The 18,457-nt window shown below is 43.2% G+C and overlaps 1 protein-coding gene and 1 long non-coding RNA gene across 7 annotated transcripts in view; one reads left to right on the top strand and one right to left on the bottom strand.

Moving 5' to 3' along the window:
* The window catches only part of BPIFC (BPI fold containing family C), a 55,435-nt gene that overhangs the window by 22,290 nt on the left and 14,688 nt on the right, over positions 1 to 18,457 (top strand). For all 6 annotated transcript variants that reach the window (XM_086712427.1, XM_086712424.1, XM_086712426.1 and 3 more), the window contains 8 exons: positions 3,411 to 3,531; positions 7,318 to 7,446; positions 8,593 to 8,748; positions 8,872 to 8,935; positions 10,758 to 10,818; positions 15,262 to 15,353; positions 16,351 to 16,527; positions 17,711 to 17,764. In XM_086712427.1, coding sequence (XP_086568553.1) covers positions 3,411 to 3,531; positions 7,318 to 7,446; positions 8,593 to 8,748; positions 8,872 to 8,935; positions 10,758 to 10,818; positions 15,262 to 15,353; positions 16,351 to 16,527; positions 17,711 to 17,764 — 854 coding nt within the window. The remainder of the gene's footprint in view (positions 1 to 3,410; positions 3,532 to 7,317; positions 7,447 to 8,592; positions 8,749 to 8,871; positions 8,936 to 10,757; positions 10,819 to 15,261; positions 15,354 to 16,350; positions 16,528 to 17,710; positions 17,765 to 18,457) is intronic.
* On the bottom strand, positions 3,948 to 9,949 carry LOC147578930 (uncharacterized). The gene is made up of 2 exons (XR_015253353.1): positions 9,615 to 9,949; positions 3,948 to 4,186 (listed from the first exon to the last, which is right to left on the bottom strand). It is a non-coding gene; the product is annotated as an uncharacterized LOC147578930 (long non-coding RNA).

The following is an 18,457-nucleotide window of genomic DNA, read 5'->3' on the forward strand; positions in this document are numbered from 1 at the left end:
CTTGCCCCTCCCCACTTTGTGCACACTCTCTCTCTCTCTCTCTCTCTCTCTCTTAAAAAATAAATACACATTAAAAAAAATAAAATAAGACAGAAAACAATCACCTTGATGGTAGACCTATCCAAACACAGCCACAGATATTCATTCTCTCCCCTCCCCCACGTCTACCCCCCATGCACATACAATGAACATCTCTGCTCTAAAGGAGGATACATCATAGGACAGAGGGGAGGAGATGTGAGAGTGAAAGAAGTAGCTTAGAGCTTCAGAAAGGTCTTGATCCCAAAAAGAACTTAGAGTCCCCTAAAACTGTGCCAAATTTAATGTGGATGATGATCATGTATTTTTCTTGAGAGAAGCTCCTTGCATTCATTAGATGCAAAAAGGGGCCTGAGATGCTGAAAGATGAAGAAAAACCCCTTCAGAGGTGTTTATAAATGTTGGGCAGAGCGGGGGCGAAGGCAGATTGTGTACAGCAGAGGGACTGCAAAATCAAAATGTGTAGGCCGAGTTTTCTCCTATAAATTTTGGCCTGAGGTTAGCCGAATAGGGGCAACAGAAAACTCCATCCCTTCTTAACTAAAGCACTGCTAGTCTCACTCAGAAATAGCAAAGTGTAACCAGGAAACTCCTCACCTGCTACACCAGAAAAGAAGTACAAGAAGGATGTGGGTGCCTGGGTGGCTCAGTTGGTTGAGCGTCTGACTACTGATCTTAGCTTAGGTCTTGTTCTCAGAGTTGTGAGTTCAAGGCCCACACTGGGCTCCATGCTGGGCATGGAGCACACTTTAAAAAAAAAAAAAATACAAATGATGGAAGAAAGGAAGGGAGTGATGAAGGAAGGAAAGACTGAGTTTGTGGCAAATCCTTGTCCTTCCTTCCCCCAGTACCTCATGTGGCACAGGGAATCTTAAATTATCCATCTTGTATGATTGTTATAGGAGCTGGCTATAATGAGAATTACATACCAGGTATTCCCGTGTGTATCCACATGTATATATGTACATATATGTGTATCTTGTTACTCTATTAATATACTAATATGCACAGAAATAGATATCTTGAAACTGTATTAAAATTGTGAAAACAGCTTATTCCACCCTCAAGATCAGAGCAATTAAAAGAACAGAACTAGTCAGTCCACATGGGTATGAATCTCATTCAGTTCTGCCCCTTTCCTCAATACATAGTGTTGGGCCAGTGGGTTTTCTCCTCTGGAAAACAGGATGGGGGGATGACAACAATGGTGCCCCTGTGTAATAACATGAGGATCATGTGGGGTCATCTGTGGAAATATGGCATAGAATCAAGAAGGACAGTCTTTAAAGTCAGAACCATTTCTTGGCTATGATTTCTATCAGAACCATTTCTTGAGCCTCTATCATAGCTAGGCTCTTCGATATGTGTGTTATGGGCTCTGGGTTGATTTAATCCCAACAACGACCCTACAAAGAAGGGATAGTCATTTTACAGAGGAGGAATCTGAGCCTCAGAGGGGCTGAATTAAATTCCCCAAGTCACACACCAGTAAGGGGGCAAGGCAAGATCAGATCTCAGGTTTGCTCTGCCGATTTCAAAACCTACACTTTGTTCTCTGCTCCCTATTCCTCCAAACTGTCAATAATGACACTAAGTACCTGTGAGCTCTTGGGCAAGCTGGTGAACCTCTCTGAGCCTCAACTGCCTCCTATGTGAAATAGGGATAATGATACCTATGTCACTGGGTTGCCATAAGGATCAAAGGAGAGAATATGTGTAGAGTATGGACAGTCCTGGCACATATAAGCACACAAACTAGCTATTCTTATTAAAATTCATCAAATATTTATGTTGCCACATTTTTCCAGAAAAATGTTATGTCCCTATTATCAGTAGTACCTTCAAGGTATTTCTTAAAATGGTGGTGATAATAATAGTTCCTACGCATGGGGCTATTGTGGAAAACACATGAATTGACATAAATTTTGGAAGAGGGTCTGGCAATAGCAAATGCCCAACAAATATCAATTACTGTTATTTTCACATGTGTGAACAGAAGCTTCCACAGTTAGTAATGTTCCCATGTTACAGATGAGGAAAGCAAGGGGCAGCAAGATTTTGTAAATTGCAGAGTCCTGCAATGCTAGTTACAATGTTAGGATTCTAAACTAAGCTGTCTGATAGTGCCTTTGGTTCCATCTTTGTATCCTTTACACTCTACCCCTACATCCCTATATTACAGTATTATTCATGGTATTACAGAAGATAAAATCTGCTCTTCTCCGTCTCCACAAGGACAGCCTAAGTGGAAATGAGCTTAAGCTGCAAAATAAGGCATAAGGGCAAAGCTTCCTCCTTAAGAAGGTTAAAATGAAGGGGTACTTGGGTGGCTCAGTCAGTTAAGGGTCTGACTTTGGCTCAAGCCATGATCTCACTGTTCCTGAGTTTGAGCCCCGCGTCAGGCTCTGTGCTGACAGCTGAGAGCCTGGAGCCTCCTTCAGATTCTGTGTCTCCTCCTCTCTCTGCCCCTCCCATGCTCATGCTCTGTCTCTCTCTGTCTCTCAATAATAAATAAACGTTAAAAAAAAATTTTTTTAATAAAAATAAAATTTTAAAAAGAAGGTTAAAATGAAAATCCTGTTCTTCATTTACTATGTAAGTTACTTTCCTCAAGCTCTTTATGTAGAAAAGGGCTCTTTCTCTCCGTGAACTCAGAAAAATGTGTCCTGGGATACTACCATGTAAACCTGGGACAGGTTTATCCCTGAATTGCACAAAAGCAGGGCTTACTGAGGACATTTTTGGGGTCCCGGGATCTTTTGAGAGTCTGAAGCAAACATGGACCCTCTCCCCTGAAATATGAGATACAAATGGACACATACACACACAACCTATTCATGGTATTTTACTGGAATTTCAGGAGGGTTACGAGCTCCCAACAGCCCATGCTGTTGCTGAGCTTAAAGAATCTAGGGGAAAAGGGAGAATGTGGAATAACTACCTAATAAGGCATGGAGTCTGGAACCAAACCACCCAGATTTCACTCTTGGGCTCCCAGTTCTTGGCTGTGTGAATTAGGTGCGAATTCACGCCTTTTAGGTTCAGTTTGTTCATCTTTAAAATGGGGATAATAATGATAATAATTTTGTACTTTCCCCCTCACACTGCCTGTAGTAACAGGCCTTTAGTCTTGATTACATAATGAGAATTTCTCATACAGTTAGTTCTGGGGTCCTGGGGTCTTCACTAGCCTCTCTGAGGACCAGTGCTTTCACCTGTAAAACAGGGACAATAACATCCACTTTGTAGGGTCGCTGTTTTCTAAGTTTCTAAGAGCACGTACTCTGTAAATTTCATGCGTATGTTTAATGGCGCTATGCCATTATCATCTCTGGCATGATCAATAAATGCTTTCTTTGGTTCCTTCATAGGTGTTCAAGCTGGGATGGAGATGATTGAGCAAATGCTTAAGGAAAAAAACATCCCAGACTTAAAGGGTTCTGAATCTCTGGAATTTCTGAAGGTTGATTATGTGAACTACAATTTTTCAAAGTAAGTAAAAAAGAACATTTTTAACCATGAAATTAATCTTTAAAACCTTAGGGTTGTGGATATGCCACCACGTCTTCTGGTGTGACAGCAGGACCTGCACAGTAGAAGGTAAACCAAATTTGGTAAGAGGCTTATCAGATGAATGACCCAAGAAAGAGGGGTCATGAAGCTGACAAAGATTGTGGCATTTGGGTCAGAACACCTGGGTCTAAGTCATATCCCTGCTGCACACTAGTTTTGTGTGTTGTGTCTGATGAATATGGTCAGAGTCCCATGTCCTTGCCTCTTTCCTAAAATGAGAACTCTTTGCCCCTTGAATTTCTAAGTGAAATTCTTGTCCATCCTATTGCTGACCCCACACCCTAAACCTAGATGTAGGATTCAACCACAGTCTCAAAAACAAATCTACTCTCATCAAGGCTTTCCTTACTTTAGTAAAGTTTGGTTAAGGTTTCAGAGGTCGTAGAAATAGGCCACACATAAGAAGCTCAAAAGTAAGACTAGAGAAATCCTTTGGAAGTCCCATGATTTCATCAGAACCCAGGCTTTTTGTATTTCTCTGCCCCACCATCCTTACTTCTGGCTTCTGTCCTCAAAGTTGTCTCATGGTCCAGTATGGCCACTGCAGCTCAGCCATCAAATCCGTTTGTCAAGCCTGAGAGGGAACAACAGGCAAGGGTGAAAGGGTTCTTGTAAGCTGGGTTAGTCTCTTCACTGAGTTTTTTTCTGAAGCCCTGCTCTAATAATACTCTGCCTATACAATAATAGAACTTAGTCTTATGGCCATACTTATTAGCAAGAGGGACTGGAATATTCATTTTCTAACCAGACACCTTTGACATCCTGAACAAATTCAGGGACGGTTAGGAAAGAAGGGGAAATGGCTGTTCAGACAACAACCGGCAACCTCTGCCGCAGTTGCCAACAAAAGCCCCAAAGACGGTGTACAGAGAAGATGTCTTTGTCCATCTGGAGGTCAATCTTAAAGATAAAGCAGAGAGTCAAGATTTTATAAGGAATTATCTGTGATTCACAATTTGCCCCAAGGCTTTATCAATCCACTGATAATTCCCTGCTGGCTCCAACCCTTTGGAGTAATAATTTCCCTGCTATCAAGGATAATATTCTATAAAATCATGAGTTTTTTGGGGCATGGGGTAGGGAAAAGGATGGTAATCTAGGTAAAGCTCCTGGCAAATGCTCTAGTTGTTAATAAAGGAAGCCATTCAACAAGTGTTTATTGAGGACCTACTGCTAGATACCAAGGCTTTGTTTTACTGATTGGGGATATTACAGTGAATGACACAGATATATCTCCTGCCCTTAATGTCCAGTAAGAGAGATGGACATGATATATTTACAGAATGAATGATTTAATTACAGTGATGATAATCCCACAGCAGAAAAATCCAGGGTGAATCATATATTATGAAGTGTGGTGAAGATGAGGAAAAACAGGTATCCTCATGCGTTGCTAGTGGGAGCAGGTGAACTGGTACAGTACTTTCAGATCTGTGCTCCCCACACAGGAGCCACTAGCCACGTGTGGCTACTGAGCACTTGAAATATGACTAGTGTGGGGCGCCTGGGTGGCGCAGTCGGTTAAGCGTCCGACTTCAGCCAGGTCACGATCTCGCGGTCCGTGAGTTCGAGCCCCGCGTCAGGCTCTGGGCTGATGGCTCAGAGCCTGGGGCCTGTTTCCGATGCTGTGTCTCCCTCTCTCTCTGCCCCTCCCCCGTTCATGCTCTGTCTCTCTCTGTCCCAAAAATAAATAAAACGTTGAAAAAAAAAATAAATTAATTAAAAAAAAAAGAAATATGACTAGTGCAATGAAGGCACTGAAATTTTACGTATTTAATTTCAATCAATTTTAATTTAAAACTCGGAACTCAGTTCAGTTATTGAAAAGCTTTTAAGTATGTGTGGGACAATTTGCGTATGTAAGTTTATCAGTTGAATATTTTATCCAATCATATATAGGTCAAGTGTTTCTGATAACACTTGATAATTCTGATAACAAGTGTTTCTGATAACACCGATAATTCAGTGTCCACCTTGAGTCATATTATGAGTGTGAAAATACAGACCATATTTTGAAGTTATTTTGAAAAAAGGAAAACAAAATATCCCATTAATCATTTTTATATTGCCTATGTGTTGAAATGATACCATTTTAGATTATGTTGGGTTAAGTAAAAAAAAAAAAAAATACTAATAAAATCACTCTTACCCATTTCTTTTCCCTTTTTAAAATGTGACTACTAGAAATTTTTAAATTACATATGTGGCTCACATTCTATTTCTGTTGGGCAGTGCTATTTTAAAAGGTAATTTACAAGGACCTTTTTTTTAATGCATGCCCTTTGACCTACTAATCCCACTTCTCAGCATCATCACTAGAAAGACACACATGTAAACAGCATGTAAGAATGTTCTGTGTGTCATTGTTTATAACACAGAAATACTGGAAATAACGTAGGTGTCCACCAACAAAGAAATTATCTCTTCCATGATACATCCATAGCTTGAATATAAAGAATGGGCTAGGCCTATAGGTACCAAACTGAAAATATTTCTAAGATCTGTTAAATGAATCTCTGCCATCCTCTTCCCACAGTGGGACTCAGGGTGTGTGACAAAGAACAGGTAGGAAAGGATGCAAAATACAAGAAACAGTAGATAGGCATTTGTTATCAGCTATCACATTTACCTTTTACATTTTTCCTAACCTTGGTTCAGAACAATGTCTTTCTCCTGTGCCACAGTTATGCATAGATGATCTCATTTTGTCTTCTCAGCCTACCCATGAGTAAACCTTCCTCTGAGTGATTGCCTGAAAGAGGTTAAGTGCTTTACCTAAGTTTGCATGGCTAGCACAAAACTCATCTCCAAGTTGAGTGCCCCTTGCGGAATACATGAAGTGGCATAGCCCGGTGTTAAGCACACAGTCTGAAAACAGATTGAGGAGGGCTCCAGGTCTGGTTCTACCACTTACATATGACTTCAACCAAGTGCTCATGACTTCCTTATCCTCTCATCTCTGAATTGCAAATTGCAAAACCAGCAACAGCTTCATGGGATTATCATGAGGACTAAAATGAGCTAATGCACGTAAAGTGCTTACCATGGTGCCTGGCATGGAGTAATCACTCAACACATGAGCTATCTACCTATGTAGATTACTTGTAGCCCATTGCCTCTTATGCTCAGAGAATCCTAGGGGAAGTTAATACTCTAGGGAAGATTCTGCTCTAACTAGGGAAGACTCTAACTTTCTCAACTAGGGAAAATTCTGTCCATATAGAGGGCATCTGGGAATAGGAGAAAGGCACCCTTGCGATTGTCCAGTGATGGGGGAAGGGCACTACTGGCGTGTAGTTGGTACATATGCCAGGTACCCTAAAATGTATATAAAGTCCTCTCCAAAACTAATTGTCCCACCCAAAATACTAATTTCCCCACCCTGTTGAGAAGCACTGGAACAGCTGAAAGAAAAAAATAATGATGGCAATGTTGTACTCGTATTGTATTGTCTTTAATGAAACTAAAGAAATGTATTATTTTCACATTTGTTTCTAAACTTACTCACTTCCCCCTCAATTAGAAACAAGGGGCTTCCTGGCAAGGACCAAAGGGGAATTAGAAGGCAATGCCCAGAGGCACCGCAGACCTGAGGTTCCTTCCTCTACAGGAATTAGGGGTTCCACAAACCTCCTTTCTGATTTTTGCCTCACTTAGAGAAGTGTTAGAAGATATGCACTGACCTCTCTGTTTCTTGTTCTACAGCATAAAAATCAATGCCTTTTCATTTCCAAATACTTCATTAGCCTTTGTGCCTGGGGTGGGAATCAAGGCACTGACTAACCACGGCACCGCCAACATCAGCACCGACTGGGAGATCAAGTCTTCACTCTTGTGAGTGTCCCACTGAAAAAAGTCTGCCGCTATTCTGGGAAGAAATGGAACAAAAACTGGAAGGACATAAATTTGGTGATGTTTTTGACATTAGGCTTATTTCCCTTAGCCATTAGCAGTCTTTCTCAAGAGCATTTTTTTTTTTCCAAGAGAGATTTAAATCAGAATATCTCTGTTGGGGGCTGGCGGTGGGGGGGGGGAGGTTGTGGGAGGACTGAAAAGCATCCATCCCCTGAAGGCAGAGCAAAATGTCATTTAAGATTTCCTAAGAGCTAGAAGGAATGAACACGTACTCAAGATTTCAGACCTTCAGTGAGTCTGTAGGATCTCAGGTGATTCCACATACTTCCCCATCCACAGGGGCAACTGATTAAGAGATGAGACCTTCCTACCTCACAAGGAGGTAAGAGGATAATAGTCAGCTGGAGCCCAATTGCACCCTCCTAGAGAAAGCAGGTATCACATTCAAGGTACGCTTGCAGACCACCTACTACATGTCTTGGGTGTAATGCTTAGGTCTGCCTTGGTTGGCACCCCAGAATGGCACATTCACTCATCCACTTGGTCATTCAACAACCATTTATTGAGTGCCTACCAAGTACCATTTATCCCCATCTCAAGAACTCCAGTCCTGTAGACTGTAGAGGAATGATATATTCTGCCATAAGTAATATAGATTCAGGGTTCATTCATTTCTTCACTGACTCATCAGCCACCTATTAAGTGCTTATTCTGTGTGCTTATCCTGGAGACAAGGGAATGAATAATACACACTCCAGTCCCTCAGAGAGTTCATAGACTACGTCTGTCACATCCCCATCAGTGCCTGTCCTAAATAAGGCTATTCAGTGTTCTCTCTCTCCAAGCATTGTATACACATAGTGCTTGATAGGTGCTCAGCCACTGTGGGCACCAGAAAGCACTCAGAATAAAAAAGCTAAACTAACACTGTCACCACTGACATATTCATTGCTTCATTTGTTTAGTAAATCCATTCAGCACCTACTCTGCTCTGACCCATTATTGGTGCCAGGAATCCAGAGGTGACAAAGCCCTCCAGGAGCTTAGAGGCTGTGAGTAGTCAGAGAAATGATCCCTCTCTCCCCTGCCAAGGCCTGGGTAACCTTGCACTTTTTCTCTCAACAGCCAAGACACAGGAGGAGCTGATCTGTTTCTCTCTGGGGTCTACTTCACCGGTATCATTGTTCTTGCCCGAAATGACTTTGGTCACCCAATCCTGAAGCTCCAAGACTGCTATGCCCAAGTGAACCATGCCCACGTCTCATTTTCCGGAGAACTCAGGTGAGTGATAGCACCGTGGTAGGCGGTCACTAGTCTGGGGCTGGATTCTCCAGCAGCGCAGGAAGAGGTTTATAACCGGCAGATAAAGTTCCTGAATAAGCCCATATTTTCTTTCTTCCCCAGTGTCCTGTACAACTCCTTCGCTGAGCCCATGGAGAAACCCATTTTAAAGAACTTGAATGAAATGGTAAGTCTTTAGAGGTGACATGGCCACAGTAAAATGCTCAGCAGCAGTTCTGCCATTCTTTACTTACTTCTTACTCAATAAACCTTTATTGAGCACCTACTGTATGCTAGGCATCATCCAAGGCACTTTCACACACATCCTCTGCGATTTAAGTTTCGCAAATGCCTACCATGCGCTGTGGTAAGTGCTGGGGATGCAGAGATAAATAAAACAGCATTCCTGCCTTCAAGCGCTCACCACAGGATGGGGCAACAATCAGCAAGAGTTTATTTACTGTGTACCTACTGCATGCCCAGCACTAGGCTACAGGCTGTTGGGAATGTAAGAAAGGTTTTTAGGAAAACCCAACTCAGTCTTGTGGAAAAATAACTGAATGAGTATTTGAATTTAATACATAATTACATGATCAGTAGATTGAACTGAAGAGGCTCAGAGAAATGGAAAGATTACATCAAAAGGACCTGAAAGTTTCCTGGGGGGTTGGGGGGGCAGGGGTATTCTTTAGAGGACTGAGGACTTGAACTGGGCCTTGAGGTACACGTATGATTTCGATAGGTAAGGAGTGGGGGAGAAGAATGGTTATTTCCAGAAACAGTATAAGTGGCAAGGAGGTGCTTAATGAATGTCAGTGAGGAAATCAACATGCAAACACATTCAGCAGCTCGTCCAAGGGAATTACCCAGCTGGTCGAGGGACTCCGAAGTGTCACGGTCTTTCTCCATCCTCACTTGACTGGTGCTGAGTGCCAGCGCACATGTGTGTTAGAGAGTGACTGGGAAAGTGCTGTCCCGTTCACAGGCCCCACACTCCCCATGGTTCCTCCATTCGAAACAAGACATGGTTCTTTGGCCTCTGACGGAAGCCACTAGTTAAGCTGGCCTGGAGTTTATGTATGATTTAGAGACCACGGATGCTTTGCTTCTAGTATTCCCTCTGTGCCATGGGAATATAGAAAAGAATGCTCATGCCACAACTATCTAGATTTCCAATCCTAGTAATGTAACTCCTGGCAACTCCCGGAGGCTCTCTAAGCTTTGGCTTTCCCATCTGTGAATAGGCAACAGTGGCACCCATCTCTCTGCACCATTGTGAGGCAATGGGGTTGAAACACAACAGCTGACATTTACTGAATACTTGCCATGTGCTGGGCAATTTTACATGGATCACCTCAATTTCTACTCACAGCAACATTATTGAGTGGATACAATTATCATCCCCATCTTTCAGATGGGGAAACTGTGGACAGAGTACAAACAACTTTGCCAAGGGTGCCAACCCCAGATGGTCAGGCTCCTGAGCCTCTGCTCGTAACCACCATGCTGAGAGCTTGGCACACGCCTGGCACACGGTGGCTTCGTAAAGATGAGCTTGAGTCTGATTCAGGATTGATTTGCCAACCAGAGGGATCTCAAGCCAGCCAAGTAGGAAAGTGGAGGCCCTGGCTGTAGCCTCTCCCAGCAGAGCACGGCACAGCAGGAAGGCAGCTGTTCCAGCAGCAGGTTTCTCAGGTGTGACCGCACTAGCAGGTACCAGGCACATGTCCCATCATGCCTCAGAGAGAAAAGCCAAGGCCTCATTCTTTTATGGGGCTAACTGGGTGTCGTCCTGGCTGCTCTGAAGTTTAGCCAGCATTCACTGACATGCCAGCCATACGTACGTAACGTGAGGCCCAGGGGCATCGACTAATTTCAGGAAAAGTCCTGGTGACCAAAGGGAGAATGTCTCCTAACCAGAAGGCCTTTGTTTGCAGGGCCTAAGCCATAAAGAGAGGTTTCAAGTGCAATATGATAACCTGCAATTTTTTTATTCCTATTGTGGCCAGCTGTGTCCCATTATCATGAATGAGGTGGAAGCCCTGAATGCCAACCTCAGCACGATAGAGGGTGAGTCCTAGAACTGCCTCTTTGGGATGGGTCTCTTCCCACCTTCACACTCTGATGCTCTCCAGGTTTGCATTTCAATGTGAGATCCCCCAGCTCTCCTGCCCGCTTTACGCTCTACAAATTTGAACCACGGGAAGCCTGTGTATAGGGCCTGCTCTTTTCTTTTTTTATATGTAGTTTTTAAAAAGTTTTATTTATTTTTGAGACATAGAGACAGAGTGTGAGCAGGGGAAGGGCAGAGAGAGGGGAGACACAGAATCTGAAGCAGGCTCCAGGCTCTGAGCTATCCGCACAGAGCCCGACGCAGGGCTCAAATTCATGAACCATGAGATCATATCCTGAGCCAAAGTCTGACGCTCAACCAACTGAGCCACCCAGGTGCCCCAGGCCTGCTCTTTTCTGCTGCTAACCAACTTCAGAGCAGGAGGCAGGGGGCTGCTGGCGACTAGGTGTGGGTCAGAGAATTAAACTGTCTCAGGCTTCAATCCCAGCTCTGGCATTAAATCCATCCTCTTCAGGATGATTAATGCCAATCTCGACTGAGTAATACACCCCTGACCCCGTTCTAACCCCTTCAGTGGCTCCTTTCTGCCTCCAGATCAAGTCCAAATGCTCTAACATGGTCTACAAGACCTGCCCACCATGCTCTGGCTAAAGTTACCTGTCTCAGCCTCATCTTGCACCTTTCTCTGCTCCAGCAATCAAACTGCTTCTACTGTCCCTGAGGCCCTTGCTTGGCTCACACTACCCCCCTCCGCCTTCCCCTCCCCTCCACCCATTTATTCATTTAATAGATATTTATTGAACACCCATTTCTTTGCTAGCACTGAGCTAAGCCCTGAGGGGTCCGGTCCCTTCTACTTGCTGCTCCTGAGCCATCCCTTATCCTGTCCACTCCTTGTTATCTTTTAAGGCTCAGCTCAGACATAGTCTCCTTCAGCAGGTCTTACCTGATAGCCTGTACCCCAAGGTTTTGCCTCCTCTATGCTCACATGATACTTTGGGTGTATCTCTCTCTTTGCACTCTATTTGTTCATTCACCAAAGGTGTCCTGAGAACCTGTTACAGGCCGGATGCTGTTCTTGGTGCTGGGAATGCAGCAGTAAGCCCAGGAGACAGAAATCCCTGCCCTCTTTGGACTAGTCAGCGGAGACAGACAGCAAGATGGGGACTAGTCAGAGGAGACAGACAGCAAGCAAGATAACAAGTAAAATCTATGATACTGATACAATAAGTGATAAGAAGAAAGATAAAGCAGAGAAGGAGCTGCAAAGGCATTTCTGTTAAAAGAGCATGGCCAGGAAAGACATCACTGAGCATGCGACATCACAGTAAGAATTTGAATGGAGTAGGGAGCGTGCCACTCCCAGATCTGGACGGAGAACACTCCAGGTAGAGGAAACCGCAAGCACAGAGGCCCATGTGGGACCATGCCAAGTATGTCGGGGGAACTACGAGGAGGCCATACTGGGAGTAGAGGGTGTGGGGGGGGGAAGGCAGCCAGAGATGAGGTCAGAAAGGGAGAAGGCAATGGTCAGATCTTCCAAGCTCTGCAGGTCAGTATAAAGGCTGGCTCTTAGTCTGAGATGAAGATCTTTGGGAGAGTTCGGAGCAAGGCTTGCATGATCCGACTTATATTGTAAGAAGCTCACTCTGGCTTCCATCTATTAACAACAGACAGAAAGGGGGCAAGGGTGGAAGCAGGGAGACCACTTAAGAGGCTCCTGCAACGACCTATGTGAGTAATGATGGCAGTTGGCCTGGATGGAGTAATGAAGATATAGGACACATTCAGGTTCTGGATGTTCTTTGAAGGTAGGGACAGTGGTATTTGCTGACACCCTGAATGTGCATCATGAAGGGAGTCAAGGACAACCCCAGGTTTTCACCTGAGCAACTAGAAAATTGGAAGAGTGGAATGGCCATTTACCAAGGTGGGGTAGACTGTAAGCATAAGTCTGTAGAGGAGCTCGGTTTTAGACCTGCTCTCACTGTATTGTAATTTCCTGTTCATATGTGTGACTCTTCCCTCAGACGATGAGGTCCACAAGCACAGGCACTCTCTGACGATGTCCCCAGCACTAGGAAGAGTGCCTAACCTGCACTCGGTGAATGAATATGAGGCCCATGAAAGGATGCATGGTGGTTGAACAAGTGGATCAGAGTGGGTGCAGATGGATGAAGATTGGGGAGGTCAGAAAAGAGAAAGATGTAGTAAGGAAAGAAGTGGTCAAGGACTCATGTTCTAGCTTCCCATGGGCAAGTTTCTCTATTCGTGGGAACCTCACTGTCTCACCTGTAAAATGGGCATGGTCCTGCTCCCCTCCTAGCATGGTGATGGGATCTGTTCAGACTGTGAATTTAAAAGCATTTTAGAAACTGTAGTGACATAGGGCAGCATTAGGCCCTCACCTTGCAAGTCCCTTCATCTCTGCTTGTTTCTTATCACCACCCATGGAATAAACCAAGCATGGCATGCAAGAGGAGAAGATGTGGTTCTCAGATGCCTTCCTCTGGAACAGGGAGGGGGTCTTTGTATCACAGAACACAAGGTGGTGGTCAGGAGAGCAGCTCTCCCAGGCCAGGCCGGAACCCCGAACGCCACACCCCTGTGTGTACAACCTGCCTCAGACTCTGAGATCATGCTTCCTGCGAACCCCACCTACTGTCCCCTGGTCCCCTGGCCTTCTGCTGTGCTCTGAAAATTATAATACAAAACATGAATTGAATTAATAGATTCTGCATGAAAATTTTCTTGGCCTCTTTAACTTAGGGAATTTTATTCCTGTCTATCTGTCTCTCTCTGTCTATCTGTCTCTCTCAATATTTCTTTCTAAAGATTATTTCTGGGGCGCCTGGGTGGCGCAGTCGGTTAAGCGTCCGACTTCAGCCAGGTCACGATCTCGTGGTCCGTGAGTTCGAGCCCCGCGTCAGGCTCTGGGCTGATGGCTCGGAGCCTGGAGCCTGTTTCCGATTCTGTGTCTCCCTCTCTCTCTGCCCCTCCCGCGTTCATGCTCTGTCTCTCTCTGTCCCAAAAATAAATTAAAAAAAAAAAACAAAAACAAAAAAAAAAGATTATTTCTAATTATAATAATAATACATATTCATTGTAAAAACTTAAAGTTCTAACTATATAGAAGGCTATAATATAGAACTTGAAAGCCTCTCTTTATACCAGCCTAATATATGCAGTTTAATATTAATAAGTGAATTTTATTTGTCTCATTTTCTTTTTTTAATGTTTTTTTTAATTTTATTTATTTTGAGAGAGAGAGAGTGAGCGAGCAGGGGAGAGGCAGAGAAAGGGGGAGAGAGAGAATCCCAAGCAGGCTCCACTCTGTCAGTGCAGAGCCTGATGCAGGGCTTGAACTCACAAACCACGAGATCATGACCTGAGCCGAAATCAGGAGTCAGACACTTAACCAACTGAGCTGCCCAGGCACCCCTGTCTAATTTTCTCTTTTAAAAAGAAGTACAGGGGCGCCTGGGTGGCGCAGTCGGTTAAGCGTCCGACTTCAGCCAGGTCACCATCTCGCGGTCCGTGAGTTCAAGCCCCGCGTCAGGCTCTGGGCTGATGGCTCAGAGCCTGGAGCCTGTTTCTGATTCTGTGTCTCCCTCTCTCTCTGCCCCTCCCCCGTTCATGCTCTGTCTCTCTGTGTCCCAAAAATAAATAAAAAACGTTGAAAAAAAAATTTTTTTTAAAGAAGTATATATGCATTGTGTTCGTGTGTGTGTGTATGTGTGTATATAAAAGGCTATACTTGGGGTGCCTGGGTGGCTCAGTCGGTTGAGTGTCTAACTCTTGACATTGGCTCAGGTCATGACCTCACCATGTCGGGGCTCTGCACTGACAGTGCAGAACCTGCTTGGGATTCTCTTTCCCTCTCTCTCTCTCTCTGCCCCTCCCCTGCTACTGCTCACTCTCTGTCTCTCAAAATAAATAAATAAACTTAAAAAAAAAAAGGCTATCCAACAACATTTTACTAATGTTTCCTTCAGTGTAATGTGATTAAGAAAGGTTTTTACTGGGGCGCCTGGGTGGCGCAGTCGGTTAAGCGTCCGACTTCAGCCAGGTCACGATCTCGCGGTCCGGGAGTTCGAGCCCCGCATCGGGCTCTGGGCTGATGGCTCAGAGCCTGGAGCCTGTTTCCAATTCTGTGTCTCCCTCTCTCTCTGCCCCTCCCCCATTCATGCTCTGTCTCTCTCTGTCCCAAAAATAAATAAACGTTGAAAAAAAAAAAAAAAAGAAAGGTTTTTACTTTCTTCTTTTGACTCACCTACTTATCCTGTGTTTTGAAAAGTGAGCATGTATCACTTATAAATAAGGATAATCATTATTTTGAATAACAGAGAATTTAAATTATGTTGTTCTGGATGGATAATAATCATTTGCTATGCTATGCTTTTAATATAAATTTTCTTTTGTATTTGTTTGTTATTTAGTTTTAACCAAGATAGACAACTATACTCTCCTGGATTATTCCCTAATCAGTTCTCCAGAAATTACTGAGAATTACATCGACCTGAATTTGAAGGTAACTTTATCATCGTCAGAATTCTCATCCTGGCTCTCAACTGCCAATATTCAAAGAACAAATATTATGTGCAAAAGGAAATATAACTACGTATCTTTCATATAATTTAATTTCCCTTCAAGCAATTCCCTCATGCTTATGCTCTTTCAAAAGACTATTCAACATTTTCTTGATTGTATTACCCAACACGCGTCTAGTGTTGGGTATCATGGAAAGTATCATGATGCCTTTGTCTCTGAGAACAGGTCCGATGCTAAGGGGCAGGAGGTAGAGTGGTTCTATGTGTATCAGAACTTAATACATCAGTAGATCATATGTATCGATACTCCTATTCCTGACCAGTTAGTCGATTTAACTGAGGGATGTTGACCTTGGTCAGGCCCATTCACAGATGAAAATGGTGTTTGCTGATTCTGGAAAAGAGATTAATTGTCTTTATGTTTAGTTTTGCCCCAAAGTTAATATCATTGTTTTCTTAAGCGCATATTGACTTTTATTTCAATTACTGAGAGTCGTTCAAATCAGTTAAATGTTACTCAAGGCACATTTTGTGATAACACCACATAGCTAATGAGGGCAGCATTAGGAATGCCACAAAGATGCTTTAACCCATTGAGAGTCCTGGGTCCTTCTGAGTCTCTCTGTGACACCCCAGATGCTTGCTAGTCATAGAGTTTGAAGGTGGAGGGTTTGGTATCTCTACGTGGCACCTCAGGAACTATGCAGAGCTGTATATCCAGTTAAATGCACCTGCCTTCCTTTCTCTGGGAGAAGGTCACATCCCAGGGTGGACAGACATGTCCATATCTGCTCAAGAAGTTAGCAGAGCTGCGAAACCGAAGTCGCTGGTCAGGGAGTCAGAAGGCCTTGTCGTCTTTTAATCCCCAGAGAGTTTCTGGTATTTTCCTGATTCTGACATGAGTGGACCCACTTTCTTTAGTGCTGTATGTCTGAGTCTTCACCTGATACACTGATCTTTCTCTCTGTTTTCCCACAGGGCGTCGTCTACCCACTGGAAGACCTCACTGACCCTCCCTTCTCGCCAGTTCCTTTTGTGCTGCCGGAACGCGGTGACTCTATGTTGTATGTTGGAATCTCTGAGTTTTTCTTTAAATCTGCATCCTTTGCTTACTTTACAGCTGGAGCCTTCAACGTCACTCTCTCCACGAAAGAGGTGAGGAGAGTTAATGGATGGTGACAATCAGCGCCAGCATTTAGTCTTATTATAAGTAGCCCATTACAGGAATTTTAAGTCATAATTTCTATTTCCTGGGCCTTTTTAGACCCTCAATCCTACCAGCACATGAATGAAGTAATTGTTAATTTAATGTTTTTATTAACTGGAAGTTGTTGGGTTTCCAGTTCTGCTATTTTCAGTTTTGTGTGATACCAGGCCACTGTTCTAGAATGATCTTAAATAAGGCCAGGAGTCTCCTCACCACTTATGACCTGTGACTTCGGGCACTTTCAATTTATTTAACTTCTCTGTGCCAGAGTGTCATCATTTGGAAAATGGGGATAATAATAATTCCATTCTCCTAAAGTTACTGTGGACATTAGGGAGGTTTAAATATACGTAAAGCATTCAGAGCAATGCCTAGCACAGAGTAAGTGTTCTATAAGTGCTGCTTATTATCTTTATTGTTATTATGGCTTGTGTATGCCTACACAAAGAGGAGAAATTGTTGGTAATTGCAACCAATTTGTCTATAATGACCGGTAATAGTACACATACTCATGAATTCTCTTTGCCGTGTCCCTCCCTTTTATGATGAGAATACTCTCTCTAGTCAACCAACAACTTTTATCAAGCATCCCTTACTAATCTTTTTATTCCATGGGTCCTAATTATACAAGTGGTTATAAAACTTGTGTTCAAAACAGTAGGTGTGGCCACACCAGCTACCATAGAGTGCCAAGAATTAGAAAGGTTTAGCTTCAGATTTGAAAACCATTCATCTGTGAAGATAAATTACTTAAGCATCCTTTGTCTCGGTAATCTCTGAAAAGGTGGGCAATAATACAAGACTTATTGTTAACCACTGTAGAATGTTTACACATGGATCATACATGTATGACATACACAGTGTTGCCAAAGTTAAAAGGCACTTACTCAAAAGGAAAGTAATTACTCCAAAGGAACGTACTTCTTGTGTGACCTTGGACAAGTTACTTTATTTCTCTGGGCCTCAGGTTTCCTGTGGTTGGGCTATAAAATGATAAGCTACCTTTAAACACTAATCATTTGTTGGTATAACAACTTCATGATTCCTAAAAATATAAGGAAATCTAGGTTTTCCCTGAAAAGAGAACCCAGGTAAAAATCTTACAGTGACATGATGGTCTTGATTTTCCAGATTTCCAACCATTTGGTTCAAAACTCTCAAGGTGTTGGCAATGTGCTCTCCAGGGTGAGTGCTGAGGGTTCAACTCCTAGATAGTACTGGAAGGTTCGTGGGTTCTTTCTATTCCTTTCTGGTCCAAACCTGAATCCATCTTTCCATTCTGAAGAAGTTTTCTTTTCTTTTAATAAAATATCCACAAATATTTATGAAACAAGTTAATATTAAAGGCATTATAAGTTTACAAAATAAATCAACTCTCCCTTCCATAAGGTTCCACCACACATCTGAAATAATTGGCTTAAATGGGAAATGAGGGAATAGTGCCCATGTTTGTACCTTTAGTGAAGCAACTATTAATCTCATGCCTTTGTAGCACCTGCATTTGGACATAGTGTACTGAGAGGTTCAGGTTTTCTCTGAGGACAGAGAGATGTTCATAAAGCATCCTGGCTTTAGGGCAAGGATCTTGAGTCAGACAGTCCTAGACTTGAATCCCAGTTCTTCACTTGGAAGTTAAGGAAATTATTTAACCAAAGAAGACTCACTGTCTTCAGCTATGAAACAGGGATTCTGATAGAACCTGCCCACAGGGACTTTGTGAAGATTAAACCAGATAATTCCGATATGTTCAGTGAGTGTCAGCTGCTGGTATTCTTTGTTTTTTTGTGTGGTATTGTTATAATTATTGAAGAGATTTGTTCCTAACTGCATGATGTAAGATTTAATCACCCCCATGCCACCCTGAACTGGTGATTTTCC

This window comes from Puma concolor, chromosome B4 (genome assembly GCF_028749965.1).
Source record: "Puma concolor isolate L17-30 chromosome B4, mPumCon1.1.hap2, whole genome shotgun sequence".
Classification (NCBI taxonomy): domain Eukaryota; kingdom Metazoa; phylum Chordata; class Mammalia; order Carnivora; family Felidae; genus Puma; species Puma concolor.